The sequence below is a fragment of the Ranitomeya imitator genome, chromosome 7 (assembly GCF_032444005.1).
Source record: "Ranitomeya imitator isolate aRanImi1 chromosome 7, aRanImi1.pri, whole genome shotgun sequence".
NCBI lineage: Eukaryota > Metazoa > Chordata > Amphibia > Anura > Dendrobatidae > Ranitomeya > Ranitomeya imitator.
The window spans coordinates 5,817,061-5,843,341 of record NC_091288.1 but is presented as its reverse complement, the minus strand read 5'-3'; the positions used below and the strand labels follow the sequence as shown (position 1 = coordinate 5,843,341).

Here is a 26,281-nt window from a genome sequence, read left to right as displayed (position 1 = left end):
GAGAAGTCTCTGCAGTAAAATGATCAGCCAATGGGGATGAGAGGAGACTAACGTCTGATCCCTCTGAACTCACAGCACACATGGCCATGAAGGGTTAAAGGGTCCGGCGCTGCCACGCCCCGATATTGATGCCCTATTGGGAGATCTGGACTGCCCCATTGACTAATTAGGGTTATGTGCAGCGGGCCCGTCTCTATGGCTGCGCACCCCACATTGGCACGGCACATTCACCAGGCAGGGTCTGGGTTCACCTGGACGGTTTTGCTGTATGTAGTCGGCAGCCCCCACACATCACTGGAGCCTGCGTGCCACTTTGTGCTATTACCAGGGGGGCACAATAAGTTGAACATCCCCTAATAGTCACACATACCACGATCTGCCACCAAGGACTTGATGTCTCCCAGCAAATATTTCACCGTCTGTATTTTCTTCTCCGTCTTCTCGGGTGTCTTCTTACGTTTGCTAAAACTTGTCTGACAGCTGATATCTCGCACAGGCGCGGCAGCATCCTCCTCGTCGCTCTCTGTTGGGGGTCCCGCTCTCTCACAGTCAGACTCCCCTGTGTATGCTGCCGCCTGTGTGTTCAAGTGGATTTCACTCAGTTGTAGCTGAGCTAAGTGAGCGGCCACACACTGCAGCAGATCGGAGTCCCGGATCAGGCTCTTGTAGTTATCCAATACATTGGCAGGATGCGCGGCTTGGTAGCCGGGGGGCACCACGGTGTTTTGAAGTGCCGGTGCTTGTATATTGCCAGGCAAGGCGAAAGCTGAGGATGCAGGTATGGAGGACGGAAAGTGAGTGATGCCCCCTGGTGGCACGGTCTGGTGGAAATCGCTGGAGCTCTACAAGACAAGGATAATGTTCAGATACTTCAACATTCAATTACAAAAAATCATTCAGAATCCTGTGGCAAGAAATAAGGCAGAAAGAATACAAAATGTCACCTACCTGGAGATTTGCAGCATGTTGTGGGGACAGGGCTGGTGTAGATGTAGGCAGCCGACAGTTGTACCGAGCAGAAGCCTCAGGACCTGGGAACGACACAAGAGGAGACTGAGGAGTAGTAGAAGCAGAACATCCACCTCGGGTGTCCGCTGGGTCCTGGGATCTACCTGGAGGAGCAGCGCAGGTCACCGGAGAGGACACGCAGTTTAAGGTTTGCATCTGTGTAGTTACATGGTCCAAATTATGGGAAGGCACAATCAAAGGAGGAGAAGTCACACGGGGTCTCTGTGCCTCAGCACTACACAGCCCAGGGGCCACAGTCCTTCTGAGGGATCCTAAATAACGACAGCCAATGAAAAAAAGGCATCAGAAGTCCTAATGCTTGGGACAAGCATGGCCGCAGAGCTGACACTCCTCATTAGGCTGCATAAGGATCATCCACCGATCATCCCACATTAGGTTCACGCCTCTAGAGCTTATCCTAACCCCTGCCCATGTCACTCACCCTTCTCCTTGTGGATGTGTGTGGCCGTCGCGTGCCTTCTCACCACAGTCTTCTTCGTTTTCATGGTGGACGATCTGACATTCTCTTTGGTGACAGGTCCCTTGTGAGGCTTCAGCTGACTCTCTGCGTAATGGGAATAAAACAGATGTGGTGAAGCTGCAGCACGTCACCCCCAGAGCCTGGGCAGAGCCCGTACCGTTCCCGTCACCCCCAGAGCCTGGGCATAGCCCGTACCTTAAACTTCACCCCCAGAGCCTGGGTATAGCCCGTACCTTTAACTTCACCCCCCAGAGCCCGTACCTTTCAAGTCACCCACAGAGCCCTTACCTTTCCCGTCACCCCCAGAGCCTGGGCAGAGCCCGTACCTTTAACTTCACCCTCCAGAGCCCGTACCTTTCACGTCACCCCCAGAGCCTGGGCAGAGCCCGTACCTTTCACGTCACCCCCAGAGCCTGGGCAGAGCCCGTACCTTTCACGTCACCCCCAGACCCTGGGCAGAGCCTGTACCTTTCACGTCACCCCCAGAGCCTGGGCATAGCCCGTACCTTTAACTTCACTCCCCCCCAGAGCCCGTACCTTTCACGTCACCCCCAGAGCCTGGGCATAGCCCGTACCTTTAACTTCACTCCCCCCCAGAGCCCGTACCTTTCACGTCACCCCCAGAGCCTGGGCAGAGCCCCTACCTTAGCCCATACCTTTCACGTCACCCCCCAGAGCCCGTACCTTTAACTTCACTCCCCCCCCAGAGCCCGTACCTTTCACATCACCCCCAGAGCCTAGGCAGAGCCCGTACCTTTAACTTCACTCCCCCCCAGAGCCCGTACCTTTCACATCACCCCCAGAGCCTAGGCAGAGCCCGTACCTTTAACTTCACCCCCAGAGCCTGGGCAGAGCCCCTACCTTAGCCCATACCTTTCACGTCACCCCCCAGAGCCCGTACCTTTGACGTCACCCCCCAGAGCCCGTACCTTTCACGTCACCCCCCAGAGCCCGTACCTTTCACGTCACCCCCCCAGAGCCCGTACCTTTCACGTCACCCCCCAGAGCCCGTACCTTTCACGTCACCCCCCCAGAGTCCCTACCTTTCACGTCACCCCCAGAGTCCCTACCTTTCACGTCACCCCCAGAGTCCGTACCTTTCACGTCACCCCCCAGAGCCCGTACCTTTCACGTCACCCCCCAGAACCCGTACCTTTCACGTCACCCCCCAGAGCCCGTACCTTTCACGTCACCCCCCAGAGTCCGTACCTTTCACGTCACCCCCCAGAGCCCGTACCTTTCACGTCACCCCCCAGAGCCCGTACCTTTCACGTCACCCCCCAGAGCCCGTATCTTTCACGTCTCCCCCAGAGCCCGTACCTTTCACGTCACCCCCCAGAGCCTGTATCTTTCACGTCTCCCCCAGAGCCCGTACCTTTCACGTCTCCCCCAGAGCCCGTATCTTTCACGTCTCCCCCAGAGCCCGTACCTTTCACGTCACCCCCCAGAGCCCGTACCTTTCACGTCACCCCCCAGAGCCCGTATCTTTCACGTCACCCCCCAGAGCCCGTATCTTTCACGTCTCCCCCAGAGCCCGTACCTTTCACGTCTCCCCCAGAGCCCGTACCTTTCACGTCACCCCCCAGAGCCCGTACCTTTCACGTCTCCCCCAGAGCCCGTACCTTTCACGTCTCCCCCAGAGCCCGTACCCTTCACGTCACCCCCCAGAGCCCGTATCTTTCACGTCACCCCCCAGAGCCCGTACCTTTCACGTCACACTCTAATAGGTCATGTAGCAGAGCGGCACACCGGTCCAGACCCCGATTAATGACGAGAACCTTAAACAGAAATACACAGTATTATCAACAATCCTCACATCTAGTTCTAAAACCACGGCCTGAAAATCCCCCGCAGTGTCCTCTTCTGTCCTCCGGATAAATGGATTCAGTGATGTTTAGAGATGAGTGAAGCGATTCCCAGCAGTCCGGTCACTACTCCCCGAGAACCACCTCCTACCATCCAGAGCGCCACATCATGTAGCCCGCCTGGTGCGATGGCCTCATTGTGGCAGATTCCAGCAGAACTGACCCGGGCTATAGGTAATACATAGGTAACACCATTAATTCAGTCCCCTGGATTACCTATAAGAAAGGAAGGTCACTTAGGGATAGGTACACAGCCACGACATCCCACAATGGATAAGAACTGGCTTGTATCCACTGTGAAGGGGTGTTACAGATGTAGTGGATGTGTAACGTGTAAATCTCCATCAGATTCTTTAACAGCTGTAGGTCCATGGGGATCATCTACTAGATGAATTGCCAATGTGGGATGGAGTACATTGGGAAAACCAAAAGAGAATTTAGAAGAAGGGTGGAGAGCACCTTAGGGACATCAAGAATCAAGGGACACCCCCGGGGCAAGACATGTCAACAACGTACATCTTGGTAACCTTAAGGCGGGATAGACCAAGAGAAATAACCATACAGGGGTGGTGACTGGGATTACAGAATCCTACAAAGAGGCACGGTGGATTTACCATCTTAATACTGCTGCCCCCAACGGCCTGAATGACCAGCTCTGCTACACCGCCTTCCTCTAGCTTGAGGGTTGTATTAGGGTCAGAGGTCAGCCGTCGTCGAGCGGGGGCGCCAATTGCGCAGGTCTCTAGAGTGCAAACCTCCGCGGTTAGGTAGCATTCAGACCTAGATTAGTGTGTAATAATGGGTATTGTAGGTACATCAGTATTTAAATCCCGCTATGACTGGTCCTATGTTACATCACAAACCCTCCGTCCTTCTTGGTCTACCTCATCCCTGAAATAGTCTGTCCGTGGTTCCCTGACTCGCCTACGGTTCCCACCCTTCTTGTCCACAGACCTGTCGCCCGCTATGTGTGTGGTCTTCTTCTCCCTGGCTGATGCGGTCAGCATTATGAGCTCTATAGATTTATTCATTTGCTGCGTATTGGGGTGTACTTCTTCTGCATAATGATGAGACCACTGATATTCCCCTATGTCACAGATCCCCCTCCGTACTGTCACTAATTCGTCACATACCCGCTCAGCACGCGACTGGGGGTTGTGCTTGCAAGGGTTAATTTATCTCCCCTCTCTCAGTCCAGCATTCAACCTCTGTCCTATGCTGTAATGGGAGCATAAATCACACACCGACCCAGGCCACACACCTGCTCATACACGCTGCCACCACTCATCGAAAACACGGGTGATGAATCCCGGAAATATTTATAATTATATTGTCTATAACTCATAAGGCTCACACACCTTAGGCTATGGATTCTATAGAACATACAAGGTTCAACTGTTAAAGTTTTATGCTTTAATACAAAAAGGTTCAGTGCTTACAGGAAAGAAAAAGGTATAAAAATATGGTAATAAAAAGACATACAACTTATGCAAAACAGTATAAAATAAACAGGAGAAAACTTACAGAAATAGCTAACTCACATGTGAACAATTTTGAATGTATACAAGCCAAATTTATAGAGTCACCCTGGAGGTCAGATTTTTAGACCAGCCCCTCAAGTTGATATTCTAATAGCTTTTTTTTTGATTGGGCCATAGCTACGCCCCCAATGAATCTAATATTTTCTCTGAGATTCTTTGTGTAAATATTCTCACATATAGTGTCAGGCTGTAATTGCCATCTCTCCTCAAAGAGCGAGGAGGTGTCAAATGTTCCTTTTCTTCTTGGTTCCCAGCACAACACCCTGGTAAGATTGGAGACAGAAGTCTGTTGTCTAAGGAAAATACATATTAACACCTGGGTGAGACCTGCAGCCTTCAGGACAGATGTTACATTATTACTAGTCACACAATAAACCTATACATGGTTCACTGCACACATATATATATATATTTATACATATTTCACTACACCCTAGTTCCTCTATTATATTGGAAGTGGCCTTTTGCTTTACTATACCCTTTATGGGTGTACTTTTACTGCTTCCCTTCCTTTATCCTTTTTTTAGTTGACAGCTTTTGAGTTTTTGTCAGCTGGCAAATTATATTTTGCTGATCGTACTCGTACCCATTGCTTTGTTTTGGGGATTTAACCCTGCTGTTCTGTTCGGTCTGGGGAGACCTATTTTGAACTTTGGTATTTTTTGGGGTGTTCAAGATGCGGTTCTGAAACTTGTGGTTGATTGACTTAAATGAGGATGGGTCGGTCGGCCACGGGTATCAGAGCCGCATCTTGAATATTTTAAAGAATATTGAAGTTCAAAGTCGGTCATTTTTGACCAACAGAACAGCAGGGTTAAGGGAGGTGTCCATGTTCCCCGCCCCCTTCTTGCAGAGCAGTGTGTACACTTTTGATAATGTCACCTGGACCGCTTCCTTGCAGCGCAGGACCTTCTGCGCGTCAGAGATCACGTAGTAATCTGGCCTGGAAGTGACGTCTAACCTGGAAGTGACGGGTGTGTGTCACCGGCCGGGAGCCTGCTCTGCAGCTGCCGGGAGCGGTGCCGGCTTTCCTTATTTAAGCACGATAGCGCTGCTATGTGCAGACAGCATGATGCCGCACCGCTCTGTGGGCTTGTGCTACCGTACCAGCAGATTATATGTGCCATCATGGTAGGGTGCTTCCCACTCTGTTGGTCCTTACTCCCCCTGAAGAATCTTATTGAGAGGAGCCACGTTGGGAGTAGCGTACCCCTATTCATCACTATCCCCAGCCATCACCACATTATCTCCAGCAGTCCCATACTTCTGATTGGGTGAGAGTTCTGAATGTGATGCTTGTTTATAATATTTCATGGGGTCTGACCGGCAGGTGTATATTTATAATATTTCATGGGGTCTGACTGGTAGGTGTATATGTATAACTAGCTATTGAACCTGTTCTACGCCCGGGTGGCGAGCATTTATATTGGTATATTGTCTCCATCATGGTATGTGCTGCTCCATCCTGCGTCCCCATCCTGTCATGCGCTGCTCCATCCTGCGTCCCCATCCTGTCATGTGCTGCTCCATCCTGCGTTCCCTTTCCTGTCATGCGCTGCTCCCATCCTGCGTCCCCATCCTGTCATGCGCTGCTCCCATCCTACGTCCCCATCCTGTGATGCGCTGCTCCCATCCTGTGATGCGCTGCTCCATCCTGCGTCCCCATCCTGTCATGCGCTGCTCCATCATGCGTCCCCATCCTGTGATGCGCTGCTCCCATCCTGCGTCCCCATCCTGTCATGCGCTGCTCCATCATGCGTCCCCATCCTGTGATGCGCTGCTCCCATCCTGTGATGCGCTGCTCCCATCCTGCGTCCCCATCCTGTCATGCGCTGCTCCATCCTGCGTCCCCATCCTGTCATGCGCTGCTCCCATCCTACGTCCCCATCCTGTGATGCGCTGCTCCCATCCTGTGATGCGCTGCTCCATCCTGCGTCCCCATCCTGTCATGCGCTGCTCCATCATGCGTCCCCATCCTGTGATGCGCTGCTCCCATCCTGTGATGCGCTGCTCCCATCCTGCGTCCCCATCCTGTCATGCGCTGCTCCATCCTGCGTCCCCATCCTGTCATGCGCTGCTCCCATCCTACGTCCCCATCCTGTGATGCGCTGCTCCCATCCTGTGATGCGCTGCTCCCATCCTGCGTCCCCATCCTGTCATGCGCTGCTCCATCCTGCGTCCCCATCCTGTCATGCGCTGCTCCATCATGCGTCCCCATCCTTATGTGCTGCTGCATCCTGCGTCCCCATCCTTATGTGCTGCTGCATCCTGCGTCCCCATCCTTATGTGCTGCTCCATCCTGCGTCCCCATCCTTATGTGCTGCTCCCATCCTGCGTCCCCATCCTTATGTGCTGCTCCATCCTGCGTCCCCATCCTTATGTGCTGCTGCATCCTGCGTCCCCATCCTTATGTGCTGCTGCATCCTGCGTCCCCATCCTTATGTGCTGCTGCATCCTGCGTCCCCATCCTTATGTGCTGCTGCATCCTGCGTCCCCATCCTTATGTGCTGCTCCCATCCTGCGTCCCCATCCTTATGTTCATGCTGCATCCTGCGTCCCCATCCTTATGTGCTGCTGCATCCTGCGTCCCCATCCTTATGTTCATGCTGCATCCTGCGTCCCCATCCTTATGTTCATGCTGCATCCTGCGTCCCCATCCTTATGTTCATGCTGCATCCTGCGTCCCCATCCTTATGTTCATGCTGCATCCTGCGTCCCCATCCTTATGTGCTACTCCATCCTGCGTCCCCATCCTTATGTGCTGCTCCCATCCTGCGTCCCCATCCTTATGTGCTGCTCCCATCCTGCGTCCCCATCCTTATGTGCTGCTCCATTCTGCGTCCCCATCCTGATGTGCTGCTCCATCCTGCGTCCCCATCCTTATGTGCTGCTCCCATCCTGCGTCCCCATCCTTATGTGCTGCTCCATTCTGCGTCCCCATCCTGATGTGCTGCTCCATCCTGCGTCCCCATCCTTATGTGCTGCTCCATCCTGCGTCCCCATCCTTATGTTCATGCTGCATCCTGCGTCCCCATCCTTATGTTCATGCTGCATCCTGCGTCCCCATCCTTATGTTCATGCTGCATCCTGTGTCCCCATCCTTATGTGCTGCTCCATCCTGCGTCCCCATCCTTATGTGCTGCTCCATCCTGCGTCCCCATCCTTATGTGCTGCTCCCATCCTGCGTCCCCATCCTTATGTGCTGCTCCATCCTGCGTCCCCATCCTGTTATGTGCTGCTCCATCCTGCGTCCCCATCCTTATGTGCTGCTCCCATCCTGCGTCCCCATCCTTATGTTCATGCTGCATCCTGCGTCCCCATCCTGTTATGTGCTGCTCCATCCTGCGTCCCCATCCTTATGTGCTGCTCCATCCTGCGTCCCCATCCTTATGTGCTGCTGCATCCTGCGTCCCCATCCTTATGTGCTGCTCCATCCTGCGTCCCCATCCTTATGTGCTGCTGCATCCTGCGTCCCCATCCTTATGTGCTGCTCCATCCTGCGTCCCCATCCTTATGTGCTGCTCCATCCTGCGTCCCCATCCTTATGTGCTGCTCCATCCTGCGTCCCCATCCTGTTATGTGCTGCTCCATCCTGCGTCCCCATCCTTATGTGCTGCTCCATCCTGCGTCCCCATCCTTATGTGCTGCTCCATCCTGCGTCCCCATCCTTATGTGCTGCTCCATCCTGCGTCCCCATCCTTATGTGCTGCTCCATCCTGCGTCCCCATCCTGTTATGTGCTGCTCCATCCTGCGTCCCCATCCTTATGTGCTGCTCCATCCTGCGTCCCCATCCTTATGTGCTGCTCCATCCTGCGTCCCCATCCTTATGTGCTGCTCCATCCTGCGTCCCCATCCTTATGTGCTGCTCCATCCTGCGTCCCCATACTGCCTCTGACCCGCTCGGCGCCGAGTGCTGGGGGGCCTGAGCAGGCGGGGACACCGGCGCGCTGTGGGGGTCAGGTGCCGGTATCGCCGCCAGCTCAGGCCCCCCCCAGCACTTACTATACTCACCTGTCCGCCGTTCCATCGCTGAGCGCCGCCATCTTCCTGGTCTCCTGGCCGTGACTATTCAGTCAGAGGGCGGCGCCGGCGCGCATTAAGCGCGTCATCGCGCCCTCTGAACTGAAGGCCACAGACCGAAGACCGGGAAGATGGCGCCGCTCAGCGATGGAATGGGGACAGGTGAATATAGGCCGATACTCGCCCTCCTGGCGGTCCCTGCTTCTGCGGTGGAGATCGCGGTGTGTGTTCAGTGTGAACGCACACCGCGATCTCCCGGGAGCGTCGCTCTGTGAGGCCCAGACTGCGCCGGCGCTTGCGCAGTCTATAGAGGCTTCGGACAGAGTGACGCTCCCAGCGTTATATTATAGATATTTCATGGGGTCTGATCAGCAGGTGTATATTTATATTTCATAAGGTCTGACCAGCAGGTGTATATGTATATTTCATGGGGTCTGACCAGCAGGTGTATATGTATAATATTTCATGGGGTCTGATTAGCAGGTGTATATTTATAATATTTCATAAGGTCTGACCAGCAGGTGTATATGTATATTTCATGGGGTCTGACCAGCAGGTGTATATGTATAATATTTCATGAGGTCTGATTAGCAGGTGTATATTTATAATATTTCATAAGGTCTGACCAGCAGGTGTATATGTATATTTCATGGGGTCTGACCAGCAGGTGTATATTTATAATATTACTAGATTGTGGCCCAATTCTAACGCATCGGGTATTCTAGAATATGCATGTCCCCGTAGTATATGGACAATGATGATTCCAGAATTCGCGGCAGACTGTGCCCATCGCTGATTGGTCGAGGCAACCTTTATGACATCATCGTCGCCATGGCAACCATTATGACATCTACGTCGCTGTGCCCGTCGCTGAATCAGAGACGCGGGATGTCTACGTCCTTTATGACATCATCGTCACTGTGCCCGTCGCTGATTGGTCGAGGCCTGGTGGCCTCGACCAATCAGAGACGTGGGATTTCCAGGACAGACAGACAGACAGAAAGACAGACAGACGGAAAAACCCTTAGACAATTATATATATAGATTTCATGGGGTCTGACCAGCAGGTGTATATTTATAATATTATTTCATGGGGTCTGACCAGCAGGTCTATATGTATAATATTTCATGGGGTCTGACCAGCAGGTCTATATGTATAATATTTCATGGGGTCTGACCAGCAGGTGTATATTTATAATATTATTTCATGGGGTCTGACCAGCAGGTCTATATGTATAATATTTCATGGGGTCTGACCAGCAGGTCTATATGTATAATATTTCATGGGGTCTGACCAGTAGGTGTATATTTATGTCAATACCTGTATTATTAAACCAATTATATAATGTGGAGCATTGACTCCTACTAGGTAGTCTATAAATATAAATTGCTGATAGCCAAACACTGCCGGAATCTCGGAATCTCTGCTCCTATGTGTTGGTCAGTGCTGGTGACAAATAGTTTATATGTTATGTCCTTGTCTATGCGACGTTGCGCTGTTTTGCACTTTAGTCTGGTAAGACTTTTTGGTTATAGATTTTAATACTTTACGTTCAATGTTACATTTTATATTACTGCTCTCGTTATTATACTACTGACCCGGCGCTGCACCAATATCCTGTGACTGTATGAGCCGATCACTGGTCACCGTATAGATATGTCTGGCTCTGGGAAAACTGGGTGACTACCAATATGGCCGCTACAGCATCACAGGCACAGAGGATGTATCCCTGTATACAGCAGACTCCATACTAAGAGTCAGCAGGTGTGGACATGAATGGTAAAGAAAAGTAAGTGCCCCCTGACACTTCGCGATCATCACTGCTCTATCAGAACTGGATCCAACCCTCTCAGACTCACCCATCACAGCTAGTGCCATCCCTTCGCCCCCACAGAAGGTCCCTACCTGGTCTTCTGAGTCAGTGGAACAAAGCGAGTATCCCGAATCCACAGACGTGGCGGAGGATTTCCTTACTGCACCCCTAAAACTAGAGACAAAAACAGGATTTTTGGTTGCTTACCGTAAAATCTGTTTCTCGGAGCCTCCATTGGGGGACACAGGAACCATGGGTGAATGCTGCTGTCACTAGGAGGCTGACACTATGCACAAGAAAGTTAGCTCCTCCTCTGCAGTGTACACCCCACCGACTGGCATTATGCACTTCAGTTAGTGAGAAAGCAGTAGGAGATAAATAATAAGGTTGAAACATATCCACAAACATGAGAACTGCAAACGTGAGAACAGTCATAGAACACAGAACAACCAAAACCGAACAACATGGGAGGGAGCGGTGTCCCCCAATGGAGGCTCCGAGAAACAGATTTTACGGTAAGCAACCAAAAATCCTGTTTGCTCTATAGCCTCTCATTGGGGGACACAGGAACCATGGGGCGTCCCAAAGCAGTCCCTGGGGTGGAAAAGCAGACTTCCATCAGGTGAGAGGACTCACCACTGCCGCCTGCAAGATCCGTCTGCCTAGGCTGGCGTCCACCGAAGCATAGGTATGGACCTTGTAAAATTTGGTGAACGTGTGGATGGAAGACTAGGTTGCCGCTTTGCAAAGCTGTAGGGCGGAAGCCCTGTGGTGCACTGCCCAGGAGGCGCCGACTGTCCGGGTTGAGTGAGCCTTTATCCCAGGAGGGGGCACTCTGTTCTTGACCCGGTAAGCCTCCAAAATTGCCGTTCTGATCCAGCGAGCATGTCGCCTTGGAAGCCGGCAGGCCTCTACGCGTGCCATCAGGAATGACGAAAAGAGAATCCGTCTTCCGGAAAGCAGCCATTCTAGCTAGGTAGATCCTCACTGCCGTGACGAGGTCCAGCTTGTTCAACGATCGCTCCAGGGGATGAGTCGGAGCTGGACAAAAGGAAGGCAGAACAATGTCCTCGTTGAGGTGGAAGGTGGCAACCACCTTAGGAAGGAAGAAAGGCGGAGGCCTGAGGACCACCTTGCCCTGGTGGATAACCAAGAAAGGAGGTCGGCAAGAAAGTGCCGCCAACTCGGAAACGTGGCAGATAGAAGTGATGGGCACAAGAAAGGCCACCTTCCAAGATAGAACTGACAGGGAAAACCTCCCTGACAGGCAAAGTGGGAACCCCTCAGAACGTCCAGCACAAGATTTAAATCCCATGAATCCACAGGGGCCCTGTACCGAGGGACAGCATGGGCTACTCCTTGAAGGAAGGTCTTAACCTGTGGCCGAGAAGATAACGTCTTCTGAAAAAGGAAAGAGTGCAGAAACCAGGCCCTTTAGGGAACTAAGAGAAAGGCCCGAATCCAGTGCGCCTGAAGGAAGGCCAAAACGGAGGCCAGGGAAAAGGACAAAGGTGAAAAGCGGTTGGACTCGCACCAATGGAAGTAAGCCTTCCAGGTAAGATAGTAGATCCTGGAAGACGAAGGCTTCCTAGCCTGGATCATGGTGTGAATCACCCGGTCCGAAAGGCCGGACACTCTTAGAACTGCGGTCTCAACAGCCACGCCGTTAAACTGAGCGACCGAGAATTCGGGTGGCAGATCATACCATGAGACAGCAGATCGGGCCTGTCTGGAAGGCGCCAGGGGGCGTCCGCGAGAAGATTGACGATCTCCGTAAACCAAGCTCTCCTGGGCGATCAGAATGACCGGCAACCCCTCCGCCTTGTTCTTCTACAACAGCTTGGGAAGCAAGGGAAGGGAACAGATACGAGAGCTCAATCTGCGACCAAGGAATGGCTAGAGCGTAGACGCCCACTGCGAGAGGGTGGCGAGATCTGGAGACGAACCTTCCTGTTCATTCGGGACGCAATGAGGTTCACGTCCAGAGCCCCCCCATCGAAGACAAATCTGATGGAAGACCTCCTGATGCAAGGACCATTCCCATGCTGCGAGTTCCTCGCAGCTGAGGAAGTCGGCGGCTCAATTGTCCACGCCAGGGATATGCACCACGGATATCACCGGAACCGTTGCCTCTGCCCAGAGGAGGATCTTGGATACCTCGGCCAAGGAGCTCCGAGTCCCCCCCCCACCCTGATGGTTGACATATGCCACCGCCGTGGCATTGTCCATCTGGATTCGGATAGGTAGACCCCTGAGAATCCTTTCCCAGTGACGAAGGTAGAGAAAGATGGCCCGGATCTCGAGGACGTTGATTGGCAGAAAAGACTCCTGCGTCGACCAACGACCCTGAACAGTTAGGTGGCGAAACACCGCGCCCCAGCCGAGCAGGCTGGCGTCCATCGTCGCCACCTGCCAGTGAACTGGAAGGAAGGACCTGTCCTGGGAGATGAGAGGTGACGTCAGCCACCAGTTGAGGGACCGTTTGACCCGGGGAGAGAGAGTCGGATTGGACGATCCAGGGACAAGACAGACCTGTCCCACTGTGACAGATGGCCTGCTGAAGAGGTCATGAGTGAAATTGGGCGAAGGGAATCGCTTCCTATGTTGCTACCATCCTCCCCAGAACCTTCATGGCCAATCGGAAGGAGGGAAGCCGAGGACCCTGAAGCAAGCGTACATCCCGACGAAGGATGGATCTCTTGTCCTCAGGAAGGAAGACTTTGGTCTGACGAGTGTCGAAGAGCATGCACAGAAAAACGAGGCGCTGGGAAGGAAGAAGACAGGATTTCTTCTTGTTGACAATCCACCCGAAGCGGACTAGGGTGTTGAGGACGATGGACAGGCTCTCGTGAGCCTGAGAAAAAGGACTGAGCCTTGATGAGGATGTCGTCGAGGTATGGAAAAAGTAACAGTTCCCTGACCCTCAAGATGGCTATCAGCGCCGCCATGGTCTTCGTGAAAACCCGGGGAGCGGTTGCGAGACCGAACGGCAGGGCGACGAACTGAAAAAGGTCCTGGAGCACCGCAAAGCGCAGGAATTAGTGATGTCCCGGGAATATCGGGACATGGAGGTAGGCGTCCTGAATATCTATGGAACACAGAAATTCTTGAGCCTCCATGGAAGCAATTACTGAACGAAGGGATTCCATCCTGAAGTGTCTCAGACGAACTCTCCTGTTCAGCAATTTGAGATCCAGAATGGGACATCTTTTTTCGGTACCACAAAAAGATTGGAATAGAAACCTGTGAACCGTTCTTTTTCTGGGACGGGAACGATTACTCCGGCTTTGAGGAGAGAAGCGATGGCTGCGAAGAAACCCGGAACTAGAGCGAAGTCGGGATTCGAAGAAACGATCCCGGGGTCGTGAAACAAACTCTATTTTGTATCCTGAGGATACAACTTCCCTGACCCATGCGTCCTCTACTGAGGAGATCCAGAGGTCCCTGAAGAAGAGGAGACGGCCGCCCAGCCTGGGAAGTGGGCTGGGGTCTTGCCGTGAGTCATACCGAGGTGGATCTTCCAGTCCTAGACCTGGAGGATCTACCCTGGGAAAAGCGAGAGCGCCAGGAAGGAGTGGGTCTAAAGGAAACAGTCTTCTTCTCTTGACGTGCCTGTGACCTCTGTTGCTGCTGGGAAAAGGAGTTTGACGCTGTGAAGCGACGAAAAGTCCGAAAGGACCGAAATTGCCGTCTAGGAGGAGGGCGACGAGGTTTAGACTTGTGCCCCCGGTGGCGTCCTTAATGATTTGGTCCAGCTTAGAACCAAAGAGACGTGAACCCTGAAAAGGCAGGCTGGTAAAGGACTTTTTAGAAGACAAATCCACCTGCCAGGCCTTGAGCCAAACGGTCTGACGGATGGCAACAGCATTGCTGGACACATGAGCCGCAAAAGACGCAGCATCCAGGGAAGCAGGGTCCAAGTATTCACCCGCATGAGAAATCTGGATTGCAAGCTCCGTCAGCTGTCCAGGTGGGGCCCCGTCCAGAATGCCCCGACGGAGTTGATTGACCTATTTGGATATGGATTTTGAAACCCAAGTGGAAGCCATGGCTGGGCAAAAGTAGATACAGCCGTTTCGAAGGCTGACTTCGCAAAGGACTCTATAGTTAGAATATTTCAGAGATGCTCCGCCAGATAGCGGAAGGACCGTGTTGGTGGACAGCCTGGAAACTGGAGGATCCACCGAGGGAGGAGCAGTCCAATTAGCAGTGAGCTACAGAGAAAAAAGATATAAAACGCCAAAGCGCTTTCCTCTCTGAAAGCGTCTGGTCGGATTCTCTTTTTCTCTTGTCAGGATCTCCTCGAATTCAGCGTGAGGAGCGAAGACCTTGGAAGGTGGCTTCGACTGTCTAAACGAAACCGCCTGATTTGCGCGTTCCGTATAGGAATCTTTGATGCCACAGGTCTGGTTGATTGCTCCAATGAGGCTCTGAACCATATCCCTCATGTTAGCGATTTGGTCAGAATGCAGCTCCAAAACGTCCCTCTGAAGGTTGCGTCCGGGAACGCCTCGCTTGACTCGGGGGAGAGGACCGGGAAGAAACTGACCGCTGAGATGGACCGTGAGGCGAGATGGAACGGGAAGAGGAGTTGGACCGGCGCTCCTGTCTGTGACCCGCTGGCTACCGCGGAGGTCTGCAAGGGCAACTTATCAAGAACGGACACCGGGGTCTGGGATACCCTGGTGAGATCCGCCACAGATTGAGACAGAGAGAAGGCCCACCCTGGGATAGGGGTCTCACTCTCACTCGGGGCAGAGGGGGGCTCCTGAGCGGTGGGTACGGTGGGATCGCTGCAGTCCTGACAGGTGGGAGAGGACTTGACCTGAGGGGAACCTGCCCTTAAAAGGAGAGCACAAAAGGTGTCTGACTAAAGTAGAGGAAGAGTATCAGTCTGCAGTGCAGAGCTACTCACGGCAGATGTCCTGTGGATAGCTTCGGCTGTAGAGGATGGAGGAAGTCCTCAGGGAACGCAGGTCCTGTAGGAATCACCGCTGGGTCCACACGCCGGGAATGGTGACTGTAGATGAAGCAGTGCAAAAAAAACATGCGCTGCTGAAAAGGAGGGCACGAAGGTGCAAAGACCCGCTCTCTGAAGTCCACAGCACGAGCCAAGAGCCGAAAGCAGCCGCCGCTGAAGCTGCACGAATGAGGGTATAAAGATGGCGCCGGCCGCAGTCTGTGCTGAGGCCAGGAGGAGTGGGCGGGGCTAAGCACCGGAGAGAAGAGGGGAAGACGGGCGGAAGAAAAGCCCGCCGGAAAGAGGATGGGGGGGGGGGCAGAGCCATAACGCCGCACTAGGCCCCGACAGAAGCCGGGGCCTAAATTAGCCCCCAGTGGCCGGCGGGAAGCCGCGGCGTGGAGGCCCTGCAAGGCTAGCCCACCCGAAGGAGAGATCGGGGGGCAGAGGCACTGCTCCGGACTAGGCCCCGACGGAAGCCGGGGCCTGGATTAGAGCCCGGTGACCGTCGTGGAGGAGAGACGGCGCGGAGATCTTACAAGGCCTCGGCGCTACCGCTGCAATGAACCCCCTCCCTGGTGGACCCATACTGAGAAAAGGACTATTCGCACAAGGGAAGCCGAAGAGAGATCCAGGTTGAGGTAGGAGCCCTGGACCCCCAAACTGTGGGACACAGTGCCTTCCCCATACAAACCCCCGAGTCCCACTCTTAGAAGGAGGGGGACGGAGCTAGGACCGGACTTCTGAGCACGCTTGTGTGCTAGGATCATGGTCCTGCTGAGGGATCTATGAGGATACAGGGTGGCAGTACACGCCGTACTCATAGTCCGTATTGTGGGACTACAGGTGTGACTGTTCACCCTGTATCCCTCCAGAAAATCTGTAAGGAAAACGACGCACATTGAGGTAGATAAGGATCTAATGAAAGACCCGTGTCCACCTCCTACTGACACTACGCTAAACTGAAGAGTATAATGCCAGTCGGTGGGGTGTACACTGCAGAGGAGGAGCTAACTTTTTTGTGCATAGTGTGCCTCCTAGTGGCAGCAGTATACACCCATGGTTCCTGTGTCCCCCAATGAGAGGCGATAGAGAAATGATGAAGTCAACAAATTAACAACGTGCAGCAGAGCAAAGCTCAAGCCTGCACCCGAGATCTACGTGGACAGTAAGAGACGTGTGCAGCAGGAGGCCCATGCCTGTGCCCCAGAAACCCCGATAGGAAGTGACGTGTGCAGCTGAACAAGGTCCGAGCCTGCGCCCCAGAAACCCCGATAGGAAGTGACGTGTGTAGCAGAACGAGGTCCGAGCCTGCGCCCCAGAAACCCCTGACAGGAAGAGACATGTGCAGCAGAACGAGGTCCGAGCCTGTGCCCCAGAACAGGAAGAGACATGTGCAGCAGAACGAGGTCCGAGCCTGTGCCCCAGAACAGGAAGAGACATGTGCAGCAGAACGAGGTCCGAGCCTGTGCCCCAGAACAGGAAGAGACATGTGCAGCAGAACGAGGTCCGAGCCTGCGCCCCAGAAACCCCGACAGGAAAAGACATGTGCAGCAGAACAAGGCCCGAGCCTGTGCCCCAGAACAGGAAGAGACATGTGCAGCAGAACGAGGCCCGAGCCTGTGCCCCAGAACAGGAAGAGACGTGTGCAGCAGAACGAGGTCCGAGACTGCGCCCCAGAAACCCCCTGACAGGAAGAGACATGTGCAGCAGAACGAGGCCCGAGCCTGTGCCCCAGAACAGGAAGTGACGTGTGCAGCAGAACGAGGTCTGAGCCTGCGTCCCAGAAACCCCCTGACAGGAAGAGACATGTGCAGCAGAACGAGGCCCGAGCCTGCGCCCCAGAAACCCCCAGGACAGAAAGACATGTGCAGCAGAAAGAGGCCCGATCCTGTGCCCCAGAACAGGAAGGGACGTGCAGCAGAACGAGGCCCGAGCCTGCGCTACAGAAACCTGCAAACAGGAAGAGACATGTGCAGCAGAACGAGGCCCGAGCCTGCACCCCCAGAAACCCCGACAGGAAGAGACGTGCAGCAGAATGAGGCCCGAGCCTGCGCCCCAAAACAGGAAGAGACATGTGCAGCAGAACGAGGCCCGAGCCTGTGCCCCAGAACAGGAAGAGACGTGTGCAGCAGAACGAGGTCCGAGACTGCGCCCCAGAAACCCCCTGACAGGAAGAGACATGTGCAGCAGAACGAGGCCCGAGCCTGCGCCCCAGAAACCCCCAGGACAGAAAGACATGTGCAGCAGAAAGAGGCCCGATCCTGTGCCCCAGAACAGGAAGGGACGTGCAGCAGAACGAGGCCCGAGCCTGCGCTACAGAAACCTGCAAACAGGAAGAGACATGTGCAGCAGAACGAGGCCCGAGCCTGCACCCCCAGAAACCCCGACAGGAAGAGACGTGCAGCAGAATGAGGCCCGAGCCTGCGCCCCAAAACAGGAAGAGACATGTGCAGCAGAACGAGGCCCGAGCCTGTGCCCCAGAACAGGAAGAGACGTGTGCAGCAGAACGAGGTCCGAGACTGCGCCCCAGAAACCCCCTGACAGGAAGAGACATGTGCAGCAGAACGAGGCCCGAGCCTGTGCCCCAGAACAGGAAGTGACGTGTGCAGCAGAACGAGGTCTGAGCCTGCGTCCCAGAAACCCCCTGACAGGAAGAGACATGTGCAGCAGAACGAGGCCCGAGCCTGCGCCCCAGAAACCCCCAGGACAGAAAGACATGTGCAGCAGAAAGAGGCCCGATCCTGTGCCCCAGAACAGGAAGGGACGTGCAGCAGAACGAGGCCCGAGCCTGCGCTACAGAAACCTGCAAACAGGAAGAGACATGTGCAGCAGAACGAGGCCCGAGCCTGCACCCCCAGAAACCCCGACAGGAAGAGACGTGCAGCAGAATGAGGCCCGAGCCTGCGCCCCAAAACAGGAAGAGACATGTGCAGCAGAACAAGGCCCTAGCCTGCGCCCCAGAACAGGAAGAGACATGTGCAGCACAACGAGGCCTGAGCCTGCGCCCCAGAAACCTCCTGACAGGAAGAGACGTGCAGCAGAATGAGGCCCGAGCCTGCGCCCCAAAACAGGAAGAGACATGTGCAGCAGAACAAGGCCCATGCCTTCGCCCCAGAACAGGAAGAGACATGTGCAGCAGAACGAGGCCCGAGCCTGCGCCCCACAAACCTGCAGACAGGAAGAGACATGTGCAGCAGAATGAGGCCCGAGCCTGCACCTCATAACCCCTGACAGAAACATACGTGCTGCAGAACGAGGCCCGAGCCTGCGCCCGAGGACACTCCACTCACCTCTTCTTACAGGTCATGGATCGCAGTGGCAGACGTCCAGAAGAGAGAACCTGAAACCAGAGAACATTAAAGGGAATGTGTCAGTGATGGTCCTCCTGAGACAGTTATAAGGGCCGCAGGCCATAGGAAGCTGAATAACATGACACCTTGATATACAAGGGGTGTTACCAGTGTAAGACATGTAATGACTGACAGCTGCGCTCCTCCTGATCTACATGTGATATAGAAGATGCTAAGCTTAGCCTGTGCCTGGGAGGTGCACAGTCATAGGTGCCCAAACCTGAACGTATACAATATAAAGTGACTAGCACACTCCAGGGTGTTGTGATGTAAAAAAGTGGGGATTTATTACATACAGTAAATCACAAACGTTTCGGTCGATACTGGACCTTCATCAGTGTGCTAGGTATAATTGTATACTTGTATGGCCCCAAAAACAATAGAATACTCGGATTTGCATCAACTGACGGTGAGTCAGAATAGGTGGCGCTGAGGCTTAAAAGAGCTGTCAGTACGCCGGGACACTAGGGATAAATGCGGTATCCACCGCTAATAGAGTGTGTGCAGGGATCGCCGGCATGGCGATCAAGGGGTCATGTCATTCAGTTCTTATGACCTGCGGACCATATAGACAGCTCAGGAGAATGACACTTTTCCATTCAGGCTGTGTGCACACGTTCCGGTTTTTTCGCTATAAAAACCGCATACATATGCATCCCATCATTTAGAATGCATTCCACATTTTTTGTGCATATGTTGCGTATTTTTCCACAAAAAAACGCATCGCGGTAAAAAACGCAGCATGTTCATTAATTTTGAGGATTTCCCACTATATTATCGCATTGGGAACCTCCGGAAAAATCTGCGAAAAAAAAAACGCATGCGGATTTCTTGCAGAAAATGTCCGGTTTTGTTCAGAAAATTTCTACAAGAAATCCTGACGTGCACATAGCCTGAGGCCGGAGTCACACGGTCAGTGCCTTACATCAGTATTTGTAACTAGGAGAGGAACAATCAGAGGGAAAGTAGAATAGAAATATATGCACCACTTCTGGATTTATCACCTCCTCTCCCCGGTCCTCCTCCTCTCCCCGGTCCTCCTCCTCTCCCCGGTCCTCGCCCTCCCGTCCCTCCTCCTCTCCCCGCCCTCCCGTCCCTCCTCCTCTGCCCGGTCCTCGGCCTCCCGTCTCTCCTCCTCTCCCCGGTCCTCGCCCTCCCGTCCCTCCTCCTCTCCCCGGTCCTCGCCCTCCCGTCCCTCCTCCTCTCCCCGGTCCTCGCCCTCCCGTCCTTCCTCCTCTCCCCGGTCCTCGCCCTCCCGTCCCTCCTCCTCTCCCCGGTCCTCGCCCTCCCATCCCTCCTCCTCTCCCCGGTCCTCGGCCTCCCGTCTCTCCTCCTCTCCCCGCTCCTCGCCCTCCTCCTCTCCCCGGTCCTCACCCTCCCGTCCTTTTCCTCTCCCCGGTCCTCGCCCTCCCGTCCTCGTCCTCCTCCTCCTCTCCCCGGTCCTCCCGTCCTCCTCCGCTCCCCGGTCCTCGCCCTCCTTCCTCCTCCGCTCCCCGGTCCTCGCCCTCCCGTCCTCTTCCTTCTCTCCCCGGTCCTCGCCCTCCCGTCCTCCTCCTCTCCCCGGTCCTCGCCCTCCCGTCCTCCTCCTCTCCCCGGTCTCCGCCCTCCCGTCCTCCTCCGCTCCCCGGTCCTCGCCCTCCTCCTCTCCCCGGTCCTCGCCCTCCTTCTCCTCTCCCCGCCCTCCCGTCCTCCTCCGCTCCCCGCCCTCCTCCGCTCCCCGGTCCTCGCCCTCCTCCGCTCCCCGGTCCTCGCCCTCCCGTCCTCCTCCTCTCCCCGGTCCTCGCCCTCCCGTCCTCCTCCTCTCCCCGGTCTTCGCCCTCCCGTCCTCCTCCTCTCCCCGGTCCTCGCCCTCCTTCTCCTCTCCCCGCCCTCCTCCGCTCCCCGCCCTCCCGTCCTCCTCCTCTCCCCGGTCCTCGCCCTCCTCCTCTCCTTGGTCCTCGCCCTCCCGTCCTCCTCCTCTCCCCGGTCTTCGCCCTCCCGTCCTCCTCCGCTTCCCGCTCCTTGCCCTCCTTCTCCTCTCCCCGGTCCTCGCCCTCCCGTCCTCCTCCGCTCCCCGCCCTCCCGTCCTCCTCCGCTCCCCGGTCCTCGCCCTCCCGTCCTCCTCCTCTCCCCGGTCCTCGCCCTCCTCCTCTCCCCGGTCCTCGCCCTCCTCCTCTCCCCGGTCCTCGCCCTCCCGTCCTCCTCCTCTCCCCGGTCCTCGCCCTCCCGTCCTCCTCCTCTCCCCGGTCCTCGCCCTCCCGTCCTCCTCCTCCTCTCCCCGGTCCTCACCCTCCCGTCCTCCTCCTCCTCTCCCCGGTCCTCACCCTCCCGTCCTCCTCTCCCCGGTCCTCGCCCTCCCGTCCTCCTCCTCTCCCCGGTCCTCGCCCTCCCGTCCTCCTCCTCCTCTCCCCGGTCCTCCCGTCGTCCTCCTCTCCCCGGTCCTCGCCCTCCTTCTCCTCCTCTCCCCGGTCCTCACCCTCCCGTCCTCCTCCTCCTCTCCCCGGTCCTCGCCCTCCCGTCCTCCTCCTCTCCCCGGTCCTCGCCCTCCCGTCCTCCTCCTCCTCTCCCCGGTCCTCCCGTCCTCCTCCGCTCCCCGGTCCTCACCCTCCCGTCCTCTTCCTTCTCTCCCCGGTCCTCGCCCTCCCGTCCTCCTCCTCTCCCCGGTCCTCCCGTCCTCCTCCGCTCCCCGGTCCTCGCCCTCCCGTCCTCCTCCTCTCCCCGGTCCTCGCCCTCCCGTCCTCCTCCTCTCCCCGGTCCTCGCCCTCCCGTCCTCCTCCTCTCCCCGGTCTTCGCCCTCCCGTCCTCCTCCGCTCCCCGGTCCTCGCCCTCCTTCTCCTCTCCCCGGTCCCCGCCCTCCCGTCCTCCTCCGCTCCCCGGTCCTCGCCCTCCTCCGCTCCCCGGTCCTCGCCCTCCCGTCCTCCTCCTCTCCCCGGTCCTCGCCCTCCCGTCCTCCTCCTCTCCCCGGTCCTCGCCCTCCCGTCCTCCTCCTCTCCCCGGTCTTCGCCCTCCCGTCCTCCTCCGCTCCCCGCCCTCCTTCTCCTCTCCCCGGTCCTCGCCCTCCCGTCCTCCTCCGCTCCCCGCCCTCCCGTCCTCCTCCGCTCCCCGGTCCTCGCCCTCCCGTCCTCCTCCTCTCCCCGGTCCTCGCCCTCCCGTCCTCCTCTCCCCGGTCCTCGCCCTCCCGTCCTCCTCCGCTCCCCGCCCTCCCGTCCTCTTCCTTCTCTCCCCGGTCCTCCCGTCCTCCTCCGCTCCCCGGTCCTCGCCCTCCCGTCCTCCTCCGCTCCCCGCCCTCTTCCTTCTCTCCCCGGTCCTCCCGTCCTCCTCCGCTCCCCGGTCCTCGCCCTCCCGTCCTCCTCCGCTCCCCGCCCTCCCGTCCTCCTCCGCTCCCCGCCCTCCTCCTCTTCCCGATCCTCGCCCTCCTTCTCCTCCTCTCCCCGGTCCTCACCCTCCCGTCCTCCTCCTCCTCTCCCCGGTCCTCGCCCTCCCGTCCTCCTCCTCCTCTCCCCGGTCCTCGCCCTCCCGTCCTCCTCCTCTCCCCGGTCCTCACCCTCCCGTCCTCCTCCTCCTCTCCCCGGCCCTCCCGTCCTCCTCTCCCCGGTCCTCACCCTCCCGTCCTCTTCCTTCTCTCCCCGGTCCTCGCCCTCCCGTCCTCCTTCTCCTCCTCTCCCCGGTCCTCGCCCTCCCGTCCTCCTCCTCCCGTCCTCCTCCTCTCCCCGGTCCTCGCCCTCCCGTCCTCCTCCGCTCCCCGGTCCTCGCCCTCCCGTCCTCCTCCGCTCCCCGGTCCTCGCCCTCCCGTCCTCCTCCTCTCCCCGGTCCTCGCCCTCCCGTCCTCCTCCTCTCCCCGGTCCTCGCCCTCCCGTCCTCCTCCTCCTCTCCCCGGTCCTCGCCCTCCCGTCCTCCTCCTCCTCTCCCCGGTCCTCCCGTCCTCCTCCGCTCCCCGGTCCTCACCCTCCCGTCCTCCTCCTCTCCCCGGTCCTCGCCCTCCCGTCCTCCTCTCCCCGGTCCTCGCCCTCCCGTCCTCCTCCGCTCCCCGCCCTCTTCCTTCTCTCCCCGGTCCTCCCGTCCTCCTCCGCTCCCCGGTCCTCGCCCTCCCGTCCTCCTCCGCTCCCCGCCCTCTTCCTTCTCTCCCCGGTCCTCCCGTCCTCCTCCGCTCCCCGGTCCTCGCCCTCCCGTCCTCCTCCGCTCCCCGCCCTCCTCCTCTTCCCGATCCTCGCCCTCCTTCTCCTCCTCTCCCCGGTCCTCACCCTCCCGTCCTCCTCCTCCTCTCCCCGGTCCTCGCCCTCCCGTCCTCCTCCTCCTCTCCCCGGTCCTCGCCCTCCCGTCCTCCTCCTCTCCCCGGTCCTCACCCTCCCGTCCTCCTCCTCCTCTCCCCGGCCCTCGCCCTCCCGTCCTCCTCCTCTCCCCGGTTCTCGCCCTCCCGTCCTCCTCCTCCTCTCCCCGGTCCTCACCCTCCCGTCCTCTTCCTTCTCTCCCCGGTCCTCGCCCTCCCGTCCTCCTTCTCCTCCTCTCCCCGGTCCTCGCCCTCCCGTCCTCCTCCTCCCGTCCTCCTCCTCTCCCCGGTCCTCGCCCTCCCGTCCTCCTCCGCTCCCCGGTCCTCGCCCTCCCGTCCTCCTCCGCTCCCCGGTCCTCGCCCTCCCGTCCTCCTCCTCTCCCCGGTCCTCGCCCTCCCGTCCTCCTCCTCTCCCCGGTCCTCGCCCTCCCGTCCTCCTCCTCCTCTCCCCGGTCCTCGCCCTCCCGTCCTCCTCCTCCTCTCCCCGGTCCTCCCGTCCTCCTCCGCTCCCCGGTCCTCGCCCTCCCGTCCTCCTCCTCTCCCCGGTCCTCGCCCTCCCGTCCTCCTCCTCTCCCCGGTCTTCGCCCTCCCGTCCTCCTCCGCTCCCCGCCCTCCTTCTCCTCTCCCCGGTCCTCGCCCTCCCGTCCTCCTCCGCTCCCCGCCCTCCCGTCCTCCTCCGCTCCCCGGTCCTCGCCCTCCCGTCCTCCTCCTCTCCCCGGTCCTCGCCCTCCCGTCCTCCTCCTCTCCCCGGTCCTCGCCCTCCCGTCCTCCTCCGCTCCCCGCCCTCCCGTCCTCTTCCTTCTCTCCCCGGTCCTCCCGTCCTCCTCCGCTCCCCGGTCCTCGCCCTCCCGTCCTCCTCCGCTCCCCGCCCTCTTCCTTCTCTCCCCGGTCCTCCCGTCCTCCTCCGCTCCCCGGTCCTCGCCCTCCCGTCCTCCTCCGCTCCCCGCCCTCCCGTCCTCCTCCGCTCTCCTCCTCTTCCCGATCCTCGCCCTCCTTCTCCTCCTCTCCCCGGTCCTCACCCTCCCGTCCTCCTCCTCCTCTCCCCGGTCCTCGCCCTCCCGTCCTCCTCCTCCTCTCCCCGGTCCTCGCCCTCCCGTCCTCCTCCTCTCCCCGGTCCTCACCCTCCCGTCCTCCTCCTCCTCTCCCCGGCCCTCGCCCTCCCGTCCTCCTCCTCTCCCCGGTTCTCGCCCTCCCGTCCTCCTCCTCCTCTCCCCGGTCCTCACCCTCCCGTCCTCTTCCTTCTCTCCCCGGTCCTCGCCCTCCCGTCCTCCTTCTCCTCCTCTCCCCGGTCCTCGCCCTCCCGTCCTCCTCCTCCCGTCCTCCTCCTCTCCCCGGTCCTCGCCCTCCCGTCCTCCTCCGCTCCCCGGTCCTCGCCCTCCCGTCCTCCTCCGCTCCCCGGTCCTCGCCCTCCCGTCCTCCTCCTCTCCCCGGTCCTCGCCCTCCCGTCCTCCTCCTCTCCCCGGTCCTCGCCCTCCCGTCCTCCTCCTCCTCTCCCCGGTCCTCGCCCTCCCGTCCTCCTCCTCCTCTCCCCGGTCCTCCCGTCCTCCTCCGCTCCCCGGTCCTCACCCTCCCGTCCTCTTCCTTCTCTCCCCGGTCCTCGCCCTCCCGTCCTCCTTCTCCTCCTCTCCCCGGTCCTCGCCCTCCCGTCCTCCTCCTCTCCCCGGTCCTCGCCCTCCCGTCCTCCTCCTCTCCCCGGTCCTCGCCCTCCTCCGCTCCCCGGTCCTCGCCCTCCCGTCCTCCTCCGCTCCCCGCCCTCCCGTCCTCCTCCGCTCCCCCCTCCTCCTCTCCCCGGTCTTCGCCCTCCCGTCTTCCTCCGCTCCCCGGTCCTCGCCCTCCTCCGCTCCCCGGTCCTCGCCCTCCTCCGCTCCCCGGTCCTCGCCCTCCCGTCCTCCTCCTCCTCTCCCCGGTCCTCGCCCTCCCGTCCTCCTCCTCCTCTCCCCGGTCCTCGCCCTCCCGTCCTCCTCCTCCTCTCCCCGGTCCTCGCCCTCCCGTCCTCCTCCTCCTCTCCCCGGTCCTCGCCCTCCCGTCCTCCTCTCCCCGGTCCTCGCCCTCCCGTCCTCCTCCTCCTCTCCCCGGTCCTCGCCCTCCCGTCCTCCTCCTCCTCTCCCCGGTCCTCGCCCTCCCGTCCTCCTCCTCCTCTCCCCGGTCCTCGCCCTCCCGTCCTCCTCCTCCTCTCCCCGGTCCTCGCCCTCCCGTCCTCCTCCTCCTCTCCCCGGTCCTCGCCCTCCCGTCCTCCTCCTCCTCTCCCCGGTCCTCGCCCTCCCGTCCTCCTCCTCCTCTCCCCGGTCCTCGCCCTCCCGTCCTCCTCCTCCTCTCCCCGGTCCTCGCCCTCCCGTCCTCCTCCTCCTCCTCTCCCCGGTCCTCGCCCTCCCCCTTCTCTCCCCGGTCCTCCCGTCCTCCTCCGCTCTCCTCCTCTCCCCGGTCCTCGCCCTCCTTCTCCTCCTCTCCCCGGTCCTCGCCCTCCCGTCCTCCTCCTCCTCTCCCCGGTCCTCGCCCTCCCGTCGTCCTCCTCTCCCCGGTCCTCGCCCTCCCGTCCTCCTCCTCCTCTCCCCGGTCCTCGCCCTCCCGTCCTCCTCCTCCTCTCCCCGGTCCTCGCCCTCCCGTCCTCCTCCTCCTCTCCCCGGTCCTCGCCCTCCCGTCCTCCTCCTCCTCTCCCCGGTCCTCGCCCTCCCGTCCTCCTCCTCCTCTCCCCGGTCCTCGCCCTCCCGTCCTCCTCCTCCGCTCCCCGGTCCACGCCCTCCCGTCCTCTTCCTTCTCTCCCCGGTCCTCGCCCTCCCGTCCTCCTTCTCCTCCTCTCCCCGGTCTTCGCCCTCCCGTCCTCCTCCGCTCCCCTGTCCTCACCCTCCTCCTCTCCCCGGTCCTCACCCTCCTTCTCCTCTCCCCGGTCCTCGCCCTCCCGTCCTCCTCCGCTCCCCGGTCCTCGCCCTCCCGTCCTCCTTCTCTCCCCGGTCTTCGCCCTCCCGTCCTCCTCCGCTCCCCGGTCCTCGCCCTC

General features: G+C 58.4%; 1 protein-coding gene across 3 annotated transcripts in view; it reads right to left on the bottom strand.

Annotated features, from left to right (window-relative positions):
• CCDC14 (coiled-coil domain containing 14) overlaps nucleotides 1-26,281 on the bottom strand; it is a 37,953-nt gene that overhangs the window by 7,433 nt on the left and 4,239 nt on the right. For 2 of the 3 annotated variants that reach the window (XM_069732597.1, XM_069732599.1), the window contains exons 2-8: nucleotides 18,984-19,033; nucleotides 10,823-10,904; nucleotides 3,195-3,267; nucleotides 1,451-1,573; nucleotides 1,113-1,280; nucleotides 949-1,031; nucleotides 371-842 (exon numbers count right to left, since the gene is read on the bottom strand). In XM_069732597.1, coding sequence (XP_069588698.1) covers nucleotides 371-842; nucleotides 949-1,031; nucleotides 1,113-1,280; nucleotides 1,451-1,573; nucleotides 3,195-3,267; nucleotides 10,823-10,904; nucleotides 18,984-19,033 — 1,051 coding nt within the window. The remainder of the gene's footprint in view (nucleotides 1-370; nucleotides 843-948; nucleotides 1,032-1,112; nucleotides 1,281-1,450; nucleotides 1,574-3,194; nucleotides 3,268-10,822; nucleotides 10,905-18,983; nucleotides 19,034-26,281) is intronic. The other variant, XM_069732598.1, reaches the window with a different exon arrangement.